General features: G+C 44.2%; 2 protein-coding genes across 10 annotated transcripts in view; one reads left to right on the plus strand and one right to left on the minus strand.

Moving 5' to 3' along the window:
- TMEM216 (transmembrane protein 216) overlaps positions 1-17,338 on the plus strand; it is a 21,673-nt gene continuing 4,335 nt past the window's right edge. The window contains exons 1-6 of one of the 6 annotated variants that reach the window (XM_040255975.1): positions 11-458; positions 1,042-1,143; positions 1,251-1,438; positions 1,702-1,794; positions 3,665-3,866; positions 4,142-4,703. In XM_040255975.1, the coding sequence (XP_040111909.1) occupies positions 1,749-1,794; positions 3,665-3,866; positions 4,142-4,157 (264 nt within the window). In that variant the 5' untranslated portion in view covers positions 11-458; positions 1,042-1,143; positions 1,251-1,438; positions 1,702-1,748 and the 3' untranslated portion in view covers positions 4,158-4,703. Of the gene's footprint in view, positions 459-1,041; positions 1,144-1,250; positions 1,795-3,664; positions 3,867-4,141; positions 4,704-17,338 lie in introns of those variants that run through there. The other 5 variants (XM_040255972.1, XM_040255976.1, XM_040255974.1 and 2 more) reach the window with 5 other exon arrangements.
- CPSF7 (cleavage and polyadenylation specific factor 7) overlaps positions 7,893-17,338 on the minus strand; it is a 23,232-nt gene continuing 13,786 nt past the window's right edge. For all 4 annotated transcript variants that reach the window (XM_040255968.1, XM_040255971.1, XM_040255969.1 and 1 more), the window contains exons 8-10: positions 15,387-15,555; positions 14,576-14,743; positions 7,893-9,938 (exon numbers count right to left, since the gene is read on the minus strand). In XM_040255968.1, the coding sequence (XP_040111902.1) occupies positions 14,581-14,743; positions 15,387-15,555 (332 nt within the window). In that variant the 3' untranslated portion in view covers positions 7,893-9,938; positions 14,576-14,580. The remainder of the gene's footprint in view (positions 9,939-14,575; positions 14,744-15,386; positions 15,556-17,338) is intronic.

A 17,338-nucleotide genomic window follows, 5' to 3' on the forward strand; every position in this document is an offset into this window, starting at 1 on the left:
GGACACGACTGGGCGACTACACTTTCACTATTCTTTTTTCGTGTATTGTCAGACTGTTAGTAAAGAGAATCGTGGCGCTACGGCCTATTTGGCAATCCTGTGGTCACATTACCACTATTGGCTACTTCTGCCGATTCACTGTAAACTTTGGGTGGGGAAGCCCAACAGCTGCTCCCAGCCCTAGGGGCCTGCGGACTCCAGCTCGGGGGGTGGCCACTCTGCTGTCGAAGGTCGCCAGACAGAACCCCAGCGAAGGCCACTTGCGCGCACGGGAGGACGCAACAAGACGCCCTTCGCACCAGGCAACCATAGAGTGTGATGGGCGGGCAGAGAGGCCAGAGTCTCGGGCCGCTCTGTCCCCCGCTTCCGGCAACGCCTCGTTGCTCCAGGAGTAGAGGTAGCCGCGTATGCAGTTTCCATGGGGATTGGAGATGGCGCCGCGAGGTGAGATTATGGAGGTGTGTGAGTCGCTGGTCCTGATCGCTTCTATACTCCATTCCTTTCTCTCCCATTGCTCGACTTTTATAAACCCTCTATTCTCGGGTGTTATGGACATCACTTCTCGCTTGTCCAAAGCAGGGTCTAGCAGCCTCACCCTCCCTGAGTTCCTGAAGGTCTCGAGGTGCGGGTCTTAGATTCCCTCAAATTCTTGGCCAGGTCTGTTCTAGGCCAGCTCAGTTACAAATTTGCAGCGTGACTTCAAACAAGCCATTGCTGGCCTCTGCACCCCATTTTCCCTTCCCAAATAGTGACGAGGTTAGATCTTAAAGGGGCTTTGACTTTCGCGCCCGAAGCCCGGAGTCAAGTTTAGCGGACACTCTACACACAGAGAGAAACCCTACACACACAGACACCCTACACACACACACACACTCTCTCTCTCTCTTTTTCTCTCTCCTCATCAGCAATCAGAAGTGCCCCAAGTGGCCCTTTCCATTAGCTGCGACCTCATGTTTCCTTCAAGTTAGACACAAAACCATTGAAATAACAGGTTGAGCTGCCCTCCAGCCCATCTCTTTTTCTCTGTGCTCACATTTTCAGGTAAACGGTTGTCCTCCACGCCGCTGGAAATTCTGTTCTTTCTGAATGGGTGGTATTATGCTACCTATTTCCTGCTGGAACTCTTCATATTTCTGTATAAAGGTAAGGCCTGTGGATTGACTACCCTTGCCCACATCCCTTCCCCACTTCAGCGCAGAGCCAACTCCCACCAAAAACCTTCCTATTTTTCATTCTTTTCTGCCCTCTAGGGAACCTCTTCACTGTAAGGTAGAAGTCTCTTCATCAGCTGACTTCTTGAGAATGATTTAGTAGGAAGCTCCTGGGCAAGAGTTTCTTGAGTTTGGGAAATGTGGGATTCTTCATTCCAACTCTGCCCCATCACCTCTTGCTGAACTCCACTTTCAGCCTGTTGATGAGCCTCGGAAGCTATTCAGTGGTCTGTGTACCCGTGTACAGCTGATAATGGTGGAGGGTGGAGTCCTCATAGACTGTCCGAGTTAGGAGTAAAACCCCATAACAACATGCCTGCCTCTGACAGAGATGCAGCCACAACAAGGAGTTAACACATCCTGCATCAGGTTAACAGATGCTGCCCACACCTCACTAAGCAGCTCATGGACAGCGGATGAGACTCGCGCGTGTGGGGCTGTCCTGCGCACTGCTCTGTGTTGTTTTCAGACTCTGACTTCTCTGTTGCAGGTCTCCTGCTCCCGTACCCAACAGCCAATCTAGTCCTGGATGTGGCGATGCTCTTCCTATATCTCGGAATTGAAGTAATTCGACTATTTTTTGGTGAGTGTTTTGTTCAAAGAATACTTCCATTCTTTCTGAGATGAGCTGGTATCCGTAACCTGATCAACAAGGAAAAGTACATAACCTAGGCTCACCAATCAAGAGATTGGATCTGGTGGTATATCCCATTACCCCCTCTCTGAAGTTTCAAGCTGCTTCATATTTTGGGTCAAGATGTATCTGTCTGTTGCCCTGCAGGGCCAGAAATGGGCAGTGGCATGATATTAGACAATTCCTTCCCAGTTGTCTAACTGTTACAAGAGTGCCTTGTTCCTCTCACTGGTTTGCTTGGGAGAATAGATTCAGCTGTAACTCCATGTCCGGGGCAGGAGATGCCTGCACAGGTCAGCACTAAGATCTCCTTCATTTTTCTGAACAAGGAATTCTCTAGGACAAGTTTTGTATTCCCGGAAATATAGAGCAAGCCCTTATTAGTTAGAATATGTCATCCCTGAAAATGTTCTTTAAACACATTGAAGAAAAAAAAGAAAAAACTTTCAGCACATATCACAATGGATAAAGAAAGCTCACATAAAATGCTAAGAAAAAAAAAAAGCTGGTTTTAAAAATTAGCAAGGGAGGGAATTCCCTGGCTGTCCAGTGGTTAAGATTTCAAGCTTCCAACTCGGGGTAGGGGTTCGATCCATAGTTGGGGAACTAAGATTCTGCATGCTGCACAGCAAAAAAAAAAAAAAAATTAGCAAGGGACCCTAATGGGCAGTTCACATAAGAATAATTACAAAGGACCAGTAACCATGATAAAATGCTCAAACTCACTAACAAAAAGCAAACTGGAAAAACAAGGTAACGTTTTCACCCATCAGATTAAAAAGATTTCTAAATGCCCAGTATTCAAATAACTGCAAGAAACAGTATGTATGGTCTCACACTCATGTGAGTATTTATATTCCCACACCCCTAGGAATATAAATAAGTATAACCTTTTTTGCTAATGGTTTTACCAAGTAAAATTCATATTCTTAGACATTAACAATTTCCCTTCTAAAAGTGGTTGAAAAAAACACACTTCTACAGATACACAAATATATCTATATGAGGATGTTATTGCCATGTATTTTTTGACATCAAAACCTTAGAAACAACCTCATACCTATCAATACAGGATTAGTTAAATTATGATATTGGTTCAATGAATTGTTCATAGCCATTAAAAAAGGTAGTTATGTGTGGAAAGTTATGATAGAGTAAAAGGTAGTTAATGTGGAAAGACATCTAACTATGTTAAATGGTTAAATAAGTTGCCAAACGGTATGCAGAGTATGATTCTACTTTTATAATAATGAAAATAATAACACGTGACTATACACATAAAAAATGTCTGAAACAGTATACCTCATTCTGTAATAATGGCTTTCTCTAGAGGGTGAATCATGAGGTCTTTTAATTTCTGTATTTTCTAAAATGATTTTCTATATTTTTTTTCTTTTTTTTTGGCCATTCCATGGGGCACCTGGGTCCTTAGTTCCCTAACCAGGGATTGGACCCATGCTCCCTGCAGTGGAAGCACAGAGTCAACCACTGGACTGCCAGGGAAGTCCATATTTTCTATATTAATTGACAAAGTGTTCAATGATTATATATATATATTATTTTTATAATTAAAAAGATCTTTCCTCAAATAAAGATCCCATTGTTTCTTCACTGGGAGCAGGACCTTTCTGCGAATGACTCTAATCTCACAGCTGCTCCAAAGCCTCTTAACACAGTGGGACCCTGTTAATAAAGGTGCACATCCCCATTCAGGACCATTTGCCTCTGCTTGCCAGTCCATCCCATCCCACCCGCCTTTTCCTCTGAGGCCAAGGAAAGCAGACCACTTGGAGGTGACTCCATGGGCTGTGTCTGACAGGTACAAAGGGAAACCTCTGCCAGCGAAAGATGCCACTTGGTATTAGTGTGGCCTTGACCTTCCCGTCCACCATGATGGCCTCCTATTACCTGCTGCTGCAGACCTACGTGCTCCGCCTGGAAGCCATCATGAATGGCATCTTGCTCTTCTTCTGCGGCTCAGAGCTCCTGCTTGAGGTGCTCACCCTGACCGCTTTCTCCAGGTACTGCTGCTGAGGGGCCATTTCCCGTCACCTGAGGGTTGGGTTCCCATCCCAGGGAGGGATTCGTTGTTCTTCTAAAGCTTGAAGGGTCTGGACTCTAGAGGATGTTTAAGGGTGAGAAAGGTGTTTTCCCCACTGAGGGTAGAAAGGTGTCTTTCCCGAAGTTACACACTTAGGGAAGATGGGGCCAAGAGGCTTGGATTATAGAACAGTTCAGGCCAGCTGCTTTTGTTCACTGGCCTTTTAACATTTTCTTTCTTTCTTTCTGCCATCAGTATGGACAGGATGTGAAGTACAAAAACTTCAGCCAGCAGCCTTCACAGGCTGAGACTGTACATATCTCTGGTACTTCAGCCACACCAGTGAGAAATGGCAGGCCAAGTTGTCCTGAGAAAGGTTGCAGCTTTGCCTCGGCACAGACACCTGGGGAACAAACCCAGCGTAAGACCACTGGGCACCATCTTCTCAACCAGGACCATCAGCCAGGAGACTCTTCTACATTCCAGTATAGGGAGGGGCAAGGCTGGTGCCTTCCTGGCCTTTCTCGGAGCCAGCTCCCTTCTGACCTCAGGTTTTCCTCTTTGATCTTTGTGGCCAGAGCATCTTGTGTGGACCTTGCAGGCTCCCTGGGCTTCCAGAAGGACCTGAGCTACACGCTCACCGTGTGTGCTGCAGCACATGGTGCCTCAGGAGGGTGTGCTTCCAGAGTGATGCAAAAGCCGCTCATCCCATTTCTCAGAAACTGAGCTCCAGAAATTTTAAAGTAGCTCATAGTGTTATTTTTCTACTCTCATCATGAAACAAACATTATTTTATAATAAAGAAGTATTTTCTATTGTGGGGGGTTGGTTGTAGCCTTTTCCTTGTGGCACCTGTCCCTAGAATTTCATCCACTTCAAGAGAAAGTAGAGACTGTCCCCAAGGTTTGCCCTTGGCTGTGCTTAGTGACCCTGTGTGGACACAGAGGGAGCAATGAAAGTGTCCTGCTGAGTTTCTTCCCCTGCAGCTCTAGTCTCAATTAATCCCTAAAGGCCCTGCCAGCTGCTGTGTCTTCTTCAGACCTGTCATCCTGACCACTCACATTCTTCACCTCTGCCCCAAAGCCAGCATATTTTAAAAATTTATTTATTTTTGGTTGTGCTGGGTCTTCCTTTCTGCACTCGGGCTTCCTCTAGTTCTGGCGAGCGAGGGCTGCTCTTCGTGGTGGTGCACGGGCATCTCACTGCAGTGGCTTCTCCTGTTGCGGAGCACAGGCTCTAGACAGACAGGCTTCAGGAGCTGCAGCACGCAGGATCAGTAGTTGTACAGCCAGCATCTTGTCTCTCCTACTTACAGATAATCGTCCTCTTTCCAGGATGTAGTGTGGTTAATTGGAAGAAACATTCTAAACTTAACAATGTTTTTTGGTCGTTTGTTTTAAAATTTCAAGTGAACATAAAAGGAACATATACTTTTATTTTTTAAGCTGGAGAAATGTTGCCCTAAATGAGTGTATCTTCTCTTCTCCAAGTAACCATCTTAAAAACTGTTTCTCATCTTACATGATAGCGGCCATTTTTTTAGCTCCAAGAAGCCATAAGAGAAGCCACTTTAGGAAACCTTGAGCCATATGGCCCCTTTGCTATCAGGTGAATCCTAGACTATCTGCTCTTACTCAGAGTAAAAAGTAACTGGCCTTTAAGAATGTCATGCTGGTTTTTAACTGCTTATTTCCTGTGATCAGGCTCATTCTCATTCTACAAAGGTCTCCACTGTCCAAGCTTTCTCTTGTTTCCTTACCCTCTGTGTCCTTGCCTAAGAGCTGCCTTTGGGGTCTATCCAAAGACTGTATTTAGATAGGTCTAATTCAGCATGAAACAGTAACAAAAACTCCAATAGGAACTTCCCTGACATTTCAATAGCATATCCCATGAATACAATTTCTGCTGTTTCTCACACTGCCTTTTTGCTGCCTAGCCCTGCTTTGAAGAAATCACTGGTATCAAACTGGAGATTTTTGTGTCCTTGACCTCCCTATTTCATTTAGTTTCATTGGTTATGGTTAAAGAATCTGCCTGCAATGCAGGAGGCCTTAGTTCAATTCCTGGGTCAGGAAGACCGCCCCTCCCCACCCCGCCCAGAGAAGGAAATGGCAACCCACTCCAGTATTCTTGCCTAGAGAACTCCATGGACAGAGGAGCTTGGCAGGCTACAGTCCATTGGGTTGCCAAGAGTAGGATACAACTTAGCGACTAAACCACCACCACCCTCGCAGCAATGCAGAAAAATGAATGAGAGGTTCAGTTCTAAGAGGCAGCTTATAACTCACAGGGGCTTTAAAAAGCAATTCAATCTCACCCCCGACTTGGCAGGTTTAGAGATGAGGAAGTAACATAGCCAAGCATCAGCTGGTTACTAACTTGTTAGAAACTTTTGTCTTACTTGTCTTAGTGTGGATCAGCCCCAGTCCTCAATGGGTACCACATGAGGATGGGAATGAATGATTGAAAATGGGCACAGGATTAAAACAGGAAGTTGTCACATTTTCTCCTTGGGTACCTCGAAGCATTGGGTTTCCCATGCATGGCTCCATAACTGCGCCTCCTTTTTAGTTTATTTTTGGCCATGCCACACTACACACAGGCTCTTGGTTCCCTGACCACAGACCAAGCCTGCGCCCCCTGCAGTGGAAGCTAGGAGCCTTAACCACTCCACCAGGGAAGTCCCATAAATGTTCTATTCTTCTTGCTGCTTGTCAGAGCCAGCTGTGTGGATACAGCCAGTCATCAGAGAACATCATACAAGAGAAACTGAGGCAGTGGAGGATGGAATCAGCACTAGTCTTTCAGGGTTTAACGTGTCAGGCTGTATTCACCGTAGTGTCAAGGGAAACCACGATACACCATACACGCCTGAAGAACTAACCTTCTGGGACAATGGGAAAGGACGAAGGAGCAGGAGCCGGTCACCAGAGCTGACAGGTTGCTCAGATAGATATTCACACTCATGCCTGGAACTGCCAGGTGACTGCATGGCAGAGGTGATCCAAGGCTTTCCCCTTCCATACTCCAATGGTAGCCCCTAGGAGAAACTGCAGAATGTATTTGCTTCTCCGGTCTAACAGTCCTCACACTCTAGTCCCAACACACATAAGCCATCTGCAACATAAAAAGTAGAATTCTAGAGTTGATGCAGCACAGGAAGGCACTTTGGCAGGCATGGCATACATCTGAGATGCAGGTGACCGTGGAACTCAACTTGAGAACACTGGTTTAAGTTCTGAGAGGCACCATGATAATTTTTTTTTTGTCCTGTAAGTTTGGTAACATCGTAGACCCTCCGGAGATTTCCCTTCTACTACAGGTTACTTGTTTTTATACTGCTTTTGCCTTTACTGGTCTCGATAACACACTGTATGTCACCTGGTCATTCGTTCGTCTTTTTATTGTGTTAACTCTTCTTGTTCACTGGGCTTTTTAAAGTCAGCTTTCAAGGATAGCCCCTCAACACTCTGCTTTCTAACCTGTACTTCCTTATATTAGATAGCAATTCAGTCTACATAAAACGTTCCCATTTGTTATTGCTGATGCTTAAAACATCCCAGTGTGGAAGGCAGGACAGCCATCATTTTCATCCTGCAGATGAGAGCCTGAGGTCATGCTGCCTGTCCATCGTCATAGATTTAGCCAGTGGAGGAAGCACTAGCCAGCCCATCTGCTAATTCCTGGCAGAGGATTCTCCCCTTTATGAACCTGATGACAGCAGAACTCAACTGCACAAGGCAGGACATTGATTCTGGGAATGTATCTTAGGGATCTGGAAGGATAAAGGATGACCTAGAATTAGGCTGTTTAGATGGCCAAGGACAAAAAGCTAAACCTCAAGGGGCACCTCCAGAGCATTACACGAGGTCTCCTAGCTGTACCACATGCACTGCATCCCCACCGTCCAGTTCCAGCTGAGAACTCTGGGATTCACTCCCCACCCTCTACATCAGCCCACACCCATGTCCCAGACACCTCAACAAATCTATGCAATGCGGAATCCGTGAAACAGCGCACACCCCATTTATTATTTAAAAATATTTTGTTACAAAAGGAAAAAAAATACAATGCAGTATAAAAGATTGACAGTGTCATCAAGTTTATTACACAATTTTCAACCTATCAGAAAGACAAACAAATCACCAACAACAGGGGGACGGGGCCATGGCCTTTTTGAGGGTTGGGTTTCTTTCCTTTTGCTATCAGGAAATAAAACTAAAAATTGTGTCATTGAATAAAAACAAAACAAAATATAGGGAGAAAAAAAATTCTCCGGGTAAACGGCTTTTCTGGTATTCTATATATATTTTCTTCGCCGTAAACTGTCACCTTACTTGGTTTTCTCTACATTAAAAAGACACCCGGAGCTGCTCTTGAGGATAAGCACATCACTTAACACTTGGCTGGCTGGGCGGGGTGCCATATTCTGAAGTGGAGGCGGGGATGGGGTTGGGGGACAGGGGATAAAAAGCTACAACCAGTAGCCTCTGTCCCAAGGGAATGTGCCTCTCCAACCCTGGGGGGACTCCCTTAGTGACTGATTGAGGGCTGTGTCAGAAACGTGCAGGGAACAGAGGAAGGGTTCGGTCCAACTCAGCCTCTCCACTCTGAGCCAGAAGGGTCTCCAGTGACCCTACATCTCACATGCCACGTCTCCTGTTAGATGTTACATGCCCTTATAGATGCAAGTAGAAGTAGCATCCGTCGCCCCATGGGTATTGCAGGACCCTGTTGCTGCTGTTTCTGTCAGCAGCAACCACATCACAATTTGGATGTTATGGGAAAAGCAATTCCATTTGCCTGTGTAGAAAATGGCCCCCAGAGTGGTGGTCCTTAGAATTCTGAGCTGAGCTCATTCAAGTCAGGCTCCACTTCTTCCTTGCTCCTTATCAGAGGCAGCAAGTACCTCCAGGCAGAGCGAGGGGAGCTATTAAGTCAAAAGGTGAAAAAATACCAAATTTTTGTGACTTTACTTACTAGTGCCAGGTTATCCCACAATAAGTAAAAGTATGTACCTGGAGGATGCAAGCCCATGCTCACATCGAACCTGAAAAAAGAAAAGCCTATGGAAGTAGGCCATATCCTGCCCAACTTGCCTCCTTCCCCATTCCTAGTACTTCACGAGGGTTCTTCACTGCTGAGGTCCGACATCCCCAACTCCCAATGGCAGTACCTTCCTCTAAAACAAGGAAGCCGCCTTCTTGGGGGAAGGGCTCCACATGTGAAATGGAAAAGCCCCAGGGAAAGGGAACATCTAGTGGATGGAGCTGGTTATTGCAACAGGCAACCAAGCAAGAAGCAGTAGAGGGTGGTTAATGGGCTCCGCCAGACCCCCCAGCAGACAGCAACCTAATGGGCCTTCTCTGCTTAGGAGGGGCAGGTCCACTGAGGAGGCTGGGCAGCAGGGAGTTAGAAGGGTTTGAGCCCTCCGGGAGGTTAGGGAAACAAACCGTCAATATGTAAGAGGGAAAAGCAAGAACAGGAGCTTTCCAGGAAGTAGTTTCTGTTCCCATGGTCCCTCCTCAAAGGGCGGGGAAGGTAAAGGAGTTAAACAAAGAAGTGGTATGTTAGCAAGGGGTTTGGACCCTCTTGGCCCCATCAAACCTAGTGCTGAGGGCAGGACCCTGGGCATATTTGGCACACCCAGTCACTCTCCTAGATCCCACAGGGAGGATCCATTTTCTTTGGGAAGGATTCTTCCCATCAACCTCACCAGTGAACTGCTCCTGGAGAATCAGAAACTCAATGCGTTTCCTTGGACAAAGCACCATTCTCTATCGAGACCAGGGACCTGGACATAGTCTCTTCCTGTCTTCCACCCTCCCAACCACATGGAGTCTTTAGGTTCTTTACCCTGGCAGAAAGGAGTGGGACTGGGAGGGCTGCCAGGCAATCTTCAATCCTGTAGGGTAGAGGGTATTCCCTGGGTGTCTGGAGGGGTTAGGGGCTTGGAGAAAGGGGAAGGGGTGGAGCGGCCTCCGTCCTTTAGTCCTGATCAAGGTGAGGAGATGCAAGTCCATTAAAAAAACATTAGCTTCCAACCAGACTCCTGTAATGAGAACATCGGAAGGGAAGAAAGAAAGCACAAGTTAGAGGTTACTTTCTGATTAACAGGGGCTTATAATAAATTATAGTGGCATTTTCTAAAGTTAAAACGTATGAAGTAGGGGATGCAGACAGAATGCACACGGGGGAAAGTGAAAAACAGAACTGTCTGGGAATGTCTGGCACTGTGAGTAGTGAGGGCATGGCTGGAAGAGAATAGAGGAAAAAAGAGTACATCTTACTTTAAGGTTAGAGGGAAGAACACTGACAACGAAATGAGGAATCAAAGCAGTCTGACTGGAAAGGGGACTTTGGCAGGAAAAGTATGGAAACTGCTACATTTCAAGAAAAGTTGCTGTAAGGGAGCATGGTGAGTTTAAATACTATTTCAGAAAATCTATTCTGAGCAAGTCATAGCTTACCTTAAGGGAAAGGGGAAAAATCTGGAAATGGGAGGTACAGTGGTAAGAAAACAAGTGTGTACATAACCAAATCCATTAACCCCCAAATACCTAAAAGGCCTTAGCGGGGAGCATGCACTTACACAGGAAAAACTAAACTTTTCTCCTTTTAAAGAAGCATACATACATAGATATACACATACAGCCAGAGATGTTCTAAGTTGTACTAAAACTCAAGAGATTTTAAGTCTTCCCTCAGATGACAGCTGTGGGGGAGGGACCAAGGAGCACTCTAACACCAATCAGGAGTGATCTGGCCAGAACAGAAAGCCTCTAGAGCAGGGAAATCAAAGAAAACAATCAGTAGTCACCATCCAAGAAAACTAAAAGCACAGCTAAGAGCTGCTTAGCAGCAAGGCACTGCTGCACCCCTTGCACATCTTGACCAACCTTTAGGTCCCCAGTACACAGCCCCTGTTCCAATGCTGTAACACCAGACTGCAGGGGGTAGCCTGCCAATCTTACCATGTAAGATAGAACTGATGGTGAAAAGGAAAAGGGGGAATGAAATTTGGGCTGAAGATTTAAACTAGTGCCCAAGCTGGCAACATGGCCTATACATAAAGGCTCGACCTTAGTGCGTGCACTTACATAACATGGAGGAGCTAGCCAAAGAAAAAATACACTTGTAAGCTACCTGATCCTTCTACACTCTGAATGGCACTATTTCAGCCTGGGGTCCTCAGACTCTGTCATGGCCTCTGGCTTCTCTAAACATCTATGTATGCAGGCATCTTCCTCAATTTCTATACGAGAGAATGAAAGCCCTCAGTGTCCTCTCAATTTCTTATCATATGGATTTCCGAATCTTTGTTACTAGACCAAAACTGAAGAGAACGCTCAGTTTTCACTGGATCAGGAGGATAGCAATGAAGTGAGAATAAATATACATCAAACAGGATAATGTCTTAAAACAACTACAAAAAGTCAGCGCCACAGACTGCCTAAGAACATTCTCACACTCCAAAGCATACACACATATACCACAAAAGAGATGTGATGTGGGAACTGCTCCTACAAAACAAGACTCAGAGGACAACTAGTGCACCAGAAGTAAACTACAGTTGACCCTTGAAAAATACAGGTTTGAACTGCACTGGTCCACATATATGGAGAAATTTTTCAATAAATTCATACTACAGTACTATACAATGTGAGGTTGGTTGAAATCTGTGGATAAGAAACCGCAGAAATGGGAGGGCTGATTGTAAAGTTATACTTGAATTTTCAACTACACAGAGGTTGGCTCCCCTAAGCCCTACACTGCTCAAGGGTCAACTGAATAGCACCCACTTCTTAGAGGTTATGGCTCCATTTTGGTGGTAAAGTTTGAATAGATTGAGGCCAAAGGGGGTCAATCAGACTTTAAGCCTCAGAGGTTGAGGCCATCCTGAGGAAGGGTAGACAAAAAAAAGGCTGCTGTTTTTTGTTGCCACTAGATGGAACATACCCTTTGCTCTCAGGAACACCTGTCCATAAAGTATAAATACTATTTTTTTTTAATAACTAAAAGGTTTTGTACACAGAGCTTGGAAGTTCTTAATATAAATGAGACTAATTATCCAGATGGACTAACCAACATATCTAAAGGATGACTAGGAAAACTGGGGAACTAGAAAACCTATCTCAAGAGTTAATTTTCCTCATCTGTCATAGGCCTGCACCAGCCAAATGACTGTTTTCTGGGAACTGCTGGGTTACAGGATTTTTCAGATATCAAAATTGAACCAACCCATAATGGAAGAAAACTCCCATTTTATAGGTGGATAAAATGAAGCAAGACGACAGCTTTTAAAGTTTCAGGTTCAGATGTTCAACCCCCAAAATTCAAATCATCAGTGGATCTCACAATTTCTCTATCAAAGGCTGTCAGACGAGCAAAGCCACCAAGAACAGTGATGTGCAGTTACACATTCCAACTATGAAGCTGAGTGTGGTCCCATGCTCCGCACACACCAAGTAACACCTCCCTGGTCACTCTTATCCTAGCTAGCTGCAAAGGACACACGCGGGGGGCTGCAGGGATTGGGGAGGGGGGTGACTGACACTGAACCTCCAAGCAACACTGGCAACTGTGCTAGCTCCAGCAAGACAGTGAAGTGCCGCTGCTGCGACAGGAGGGAAGCGCTCAATCAAAGGACCGCTCAACCCAACCTCCTGCCCGCCCCGAGACAGAATTATAGGCCAAAGCTGTCTGTGGGCTCCACCTCTCTTGAAGCCTGCTTTTCTGGAAGATATATGGGCACGTCTCAAAACTCAACCTAGTGCAAAATCTAGAAAGAAGTTATCTAGAACCCACAGCCTAACTGCTGATTTTCTGAGGGGTACCTTAGATTTCCATTAATATCAAGTACTCCAAGACTTTGGAATAAACGAGAACAGAGAAGGGAGGCAGGTAAAAAATGTTGGTTAACTTCATTTCCCCATATATCTGCTCTCTACAGAAAAGACAAAAAGAATTCCCAACTACAACTCTGCTTAAGTTTTTTTTCTTTTTTTTTTAAACAAAACATTTATTTATTTGGTTGTGTTGAGTCTCAGTAGCAGCATGCAATTGAGGGATCCAGGTCCCTGACCAGGGATGAAACCTGGGACCCCTGCATTGGGAGCAGAGTCCCAGTCACTGGACGACCAGAGAAATCCCTCTGCTTAGGTTAATGGCAGACAATGTCCAACAACAAACTAGAGGGCAATAGCTGAATAGAATAAAACTCCTTTCTCAGTATTTTGGTAGGTTATCATTAGGCAATAGTTTGTAGTCTAGCCACTGCTTGTGAACGACAGGCACTCACAGAAGAGGAAGGGCTTCTTTCCCCTTCTTCATCCAGTCCCCCATGTATCCACCCCAAAAACACAAAACAGAACTACTCCAACTCTTCACCCTCCTCAATTACCATGACTTCAGAGCAACCAAACTGGTTAAAACCAAGAACATTTTCCTAATCTACTTGATGTGAAACCACAAAATTGACCAAGAGACCCCCGAGTTATCACCTGGTCCATGCAACAGCCTTCAGGAACCACAAACAGACCATCCCCACCGGAGTCTAGACTACTTTTAAAGATCTCCAAAGAAACAGAGGCAACAACTGCTCCTGCTTGCTTATGTACCAGAAACAATCTTTGTTGGAAGTTTGGTTTCAGTTGGGATTGCCAAGCTGGTGGGATGTAAACTGGAGCCTGTCTGAGAATGAAAATAATGAGCTAAGGTTCCTCGATCCAGCCAAGCCTACCTCAACTTTTCAGTTACTTGAGTTAACATATTTAGTTCCCTGCCCCCAACCCTCCTGGCTTTTGCTTTGATTTAAAAAAAAAAAAAAAATGCTGTCAATGAGTTTTTCCAAAACATATCCTGCCATTGAAGTATCCTCGACATGGTCTCTAAAGCTTTAAAGATATTTTTTTTTTCAGACCTGCTTTCTCCTTTCTAACTAAAGTATCCTGATTTTCAAAATCTTTTAAATAAGATATTAATTCTAAAAAATTATTAATGTTGCACCTTGAAAACTTACAAGTAGGCAATGGTCTTACTTTTCTTTTTTCTGTCTTGGCCAATTTCCCTGATTTTTTCATTTGAAAGTTTGGTGGGGTTAAAATAACAACAGTGAGGGACTTCCCTGGCGGTCCAGTGGTTAACACTGCACTGCCAATGCAGGGTGCACAGGTTCAAACTCTGGTCAGGGAACTAAGATCCCACACCTGGCATGGCAAAAAATAAAATATAACAGTAACAGTAGCAAAAGCTATCATTTATTGAGAACTTACTATGTGACAGATACTATGACAGCTAAACGCTCTATATGGAATTAGCTCACTGAATACTCAGCAATCCAATGAGACAGTTGCTTTTATTATTTTCACTCACAAATGAAGAACAGAAAGTAATATGGCTGGAGGAGATGGGATGTGTAACCTGCAGACACTATGTTCTTAGCCATTATACCATGTCAAGTGAAAGCAGTCAAAAAACAAACAAAAATAGCTTAATCTCAGGTCCATTTCAAGGTGAGACACCTCACAAACAAGCAGAAAATCTGCCTTCCTGAGTTTCTGGTTATGTAAATCGGAAATCCTCCCATCCCCTTTACCTGCTTTAAAAGGAGGGAGAGAAACCTTTACTATCAATACTTTCTCTTTCATAAGAAACCATCAGCACGCCAGCAGTGGGGCCCTGTCCCACCTCTCTCAGTGGTGCCGGTCCCGCTCTCTGTCCCGGTGTCGCTCATGCTCTCGGCTCCTTTCTTGGAAGTAGTCATCGTGCCGATCTTCATTATGAAGCAGGTCCCGGTGCCTCCTGCTGCTTTCCCGGGACCGGCTTGGTGACCTCTCTCGGGACCGATGTCTTTTCCTATTAGAAAGACTGGTTTCAGCCTCACTCAGAAAACTTATCCCATTCTTTCCAAGAACCCGGTGTTTTGGTGTCTCCTACTATTTATTAAACCACTCTTCTATTACTCTATCATGGGTCCACTGTCTGAGGATGTTAGTTCTTTAAGGACTAGTCTTTTAAAGAAAAGTAAGAACAAATTTGTTGAGACTTATTAATGTATCAGGCACAGTGCTAAGAGCTTCACATGCTTTATTTTACTTAATCTTTACAACAGATCTGTAAGATAAGTACTATCATTGTCCTCTTTCTAAAAATGAGAAAAATAAGGCCTCAAAAGTTGAATAACTTTCACACTCAAGGTCACACAGATAATTAGGAGCAGAATTCAAATCCAAGAATGTATGGCTCCAAAGCCCACGTTCTTAACTACATAGGTCTTTCTTCCTAAATAAGCCCACTGCCTCACCCAACACAGATTTCAGACATTACAACATTTATTAATGTAAATATTTGATCAATTTCTCCCCCTTAAAGGCATGAGGGCTAGGTCTGCTCTTTTAGCCAGGTCCTTGCCAGATACCTGTGTTCCTTTCCTCCCCCTGCCAACCCCTGGAAAAATGCTGCTCAAGGCTAGCCGCCACTGGAGCAATTATCAACTCACCTGGATGAGCTCCCGCTGGCACCCACACTGTAAGACTTGGCTTCAATGCCATGAAGACAGTCCTTAAGAGAGGAGATGAGGACACGGCAACGCTCATCATTGGCGACCCGGGACTGTTTGATAACAGCAATGGCTGTGAGCAGTGTCTCAATCGCGTCACTGTAATCCCCTGACAGGGGGTGGATGGAAAAGGCCAACGATAAGCAGAGGCAGGAAACTGATGAAAAGGAGAACTCAGGAGGACACAAGCCAAGAGTAACTAGCTGTCCCACAGAACCACAGTATAGTGGATGAGGCAGAAGCAGCAAGTACAAAACTGTATTGAAACGATATTCCAATGGTCTAGAATCAGACAGATGCTCTCAGATACTGCTCATGGATGTATAAACTGGCATGTCATTGTCTGCAGGCTATTTGACAACACCCATTATAATAAACAATGTGCACACTTTTTGACCTAGCAATTCTAAAAATTTTCAACTTCTGCTCACAAGTATATAATTTAAGCAATGTTTGTTTTAGCATCATTTGTTGTATTAAAGAATCAGAAACAACTTAAAAGTTCCTTCAATAGGGTCTGACTATATACATTAAGGAACATTGGTTCTACAGAATATTACATAGTTGTTAAAAAGCATAACGTCATCTGGATATAAACAAAGCAATCCATGTAAAGCACTTAAGCACAGTGCCAGACACACAGTAAGGGCTCAATAAATGTTAGGTATTAGCTGATATAATAGATGATCAGAATATTGTTGAAAAGCTGTGAAACAGTATTCCATATCCAAATTATATATATATGATGCTATATGCAAAACAAAAGTCTGAAGGACAGAAACTTCAAATGCATGGTCGTCTTACTGACAGTTCTTATACAGAAGTCTTCCTTTATTAACTGCATAGTTCTGTCTGAATTATTTGTAATCTATAACCAAACATGTATATGCACAGAAGTAACACAGAGTTAAAACATGTTATATTGTGTGCATACACACACAAACACACATTTTAAAATTATGCTGCCATGAAGAACTAGCTCCTTCACCATCTGAGCAATACTCAGACTCACTGATAGTGGTCGGGGTGGGTACCTGCACACCTCCTAACTGAAGCTTTCTTGCACTTCAAGAGCCTTAAGGACAAGATAATGCAAGGAAAGCATGACCAGGCAGGGGCCCAGTGACAGGACCAGCAGCTTTCTCGTGCAGGGTAGTACAGAACAAAACAGACTGTGGAGGAGCTGCAATTCTGTGGAGGCCAAGGAATGCTGGGACTTTGGCTCACCCAGGGGAGGGAATTTTTGCCTGTTTTGTAGGCAGTCAATAAATATTTGTGGAATCGCCAGTCCAGGTTCGATGCATGATACTGGATGCTTGTGGCTGGGGCACTGGGACGACCCAGAGGGATGGTATGGGGAGGGAGGAGGGAAGGGGGTTCAGGATGAGGAACATGTGTATACCTGTGGCGGATTCATGTTGATGTATGGCAAAACCAATACAATATTATAAAGTAATTAACCTCCAATTAAAATAAATTTATATTTAAAATAAATAAATATCTGTGGTTTGAATGACTGAAATGAGAACAAAACAAAGGGAGGAGACAGGTTCAGTTACTGATCATCTCAATGTGAAGGAATTGGTGGAGAACAATGACTGTTTTTCTTTACACTGTGTATCTGATTTGCTACAATGAGCATACGTAACTTTTTAACTAAAGAGATTTACTCAGATGTCAATGAAGATTCCCAGTGGAAAACAAAGAGAATATATACATGCTTTCTGTCTTTACTCTGCATTCAGATTTCATAGTAAAGATAAGAAATTACGGAAAATGGACGAAAACAGTTATTTCTTAGATATGACAATCTGTATCTACATTCATGTGGGAAACTCACAGGAAGAAAATGAATATGATCAGTGTTATAATGTGAAACGTGGATCAGAACC

Source organism: Oryx dammah, unplaced genomic scaffold, assembly GCF_014754425.2.
Source record: "Oryx dammah isolate SB20612 unplaced genomic scaffold, SCBI_Odam_1.1 HiC_scaffold_15, whole genome shotgun sequence".
Taxonomy (NCBI): Eukaryota; Metazoa; Chordata; class Mammalia; order Artiodactyla; family Bovidae; genus Oryx; species Oryx dammah.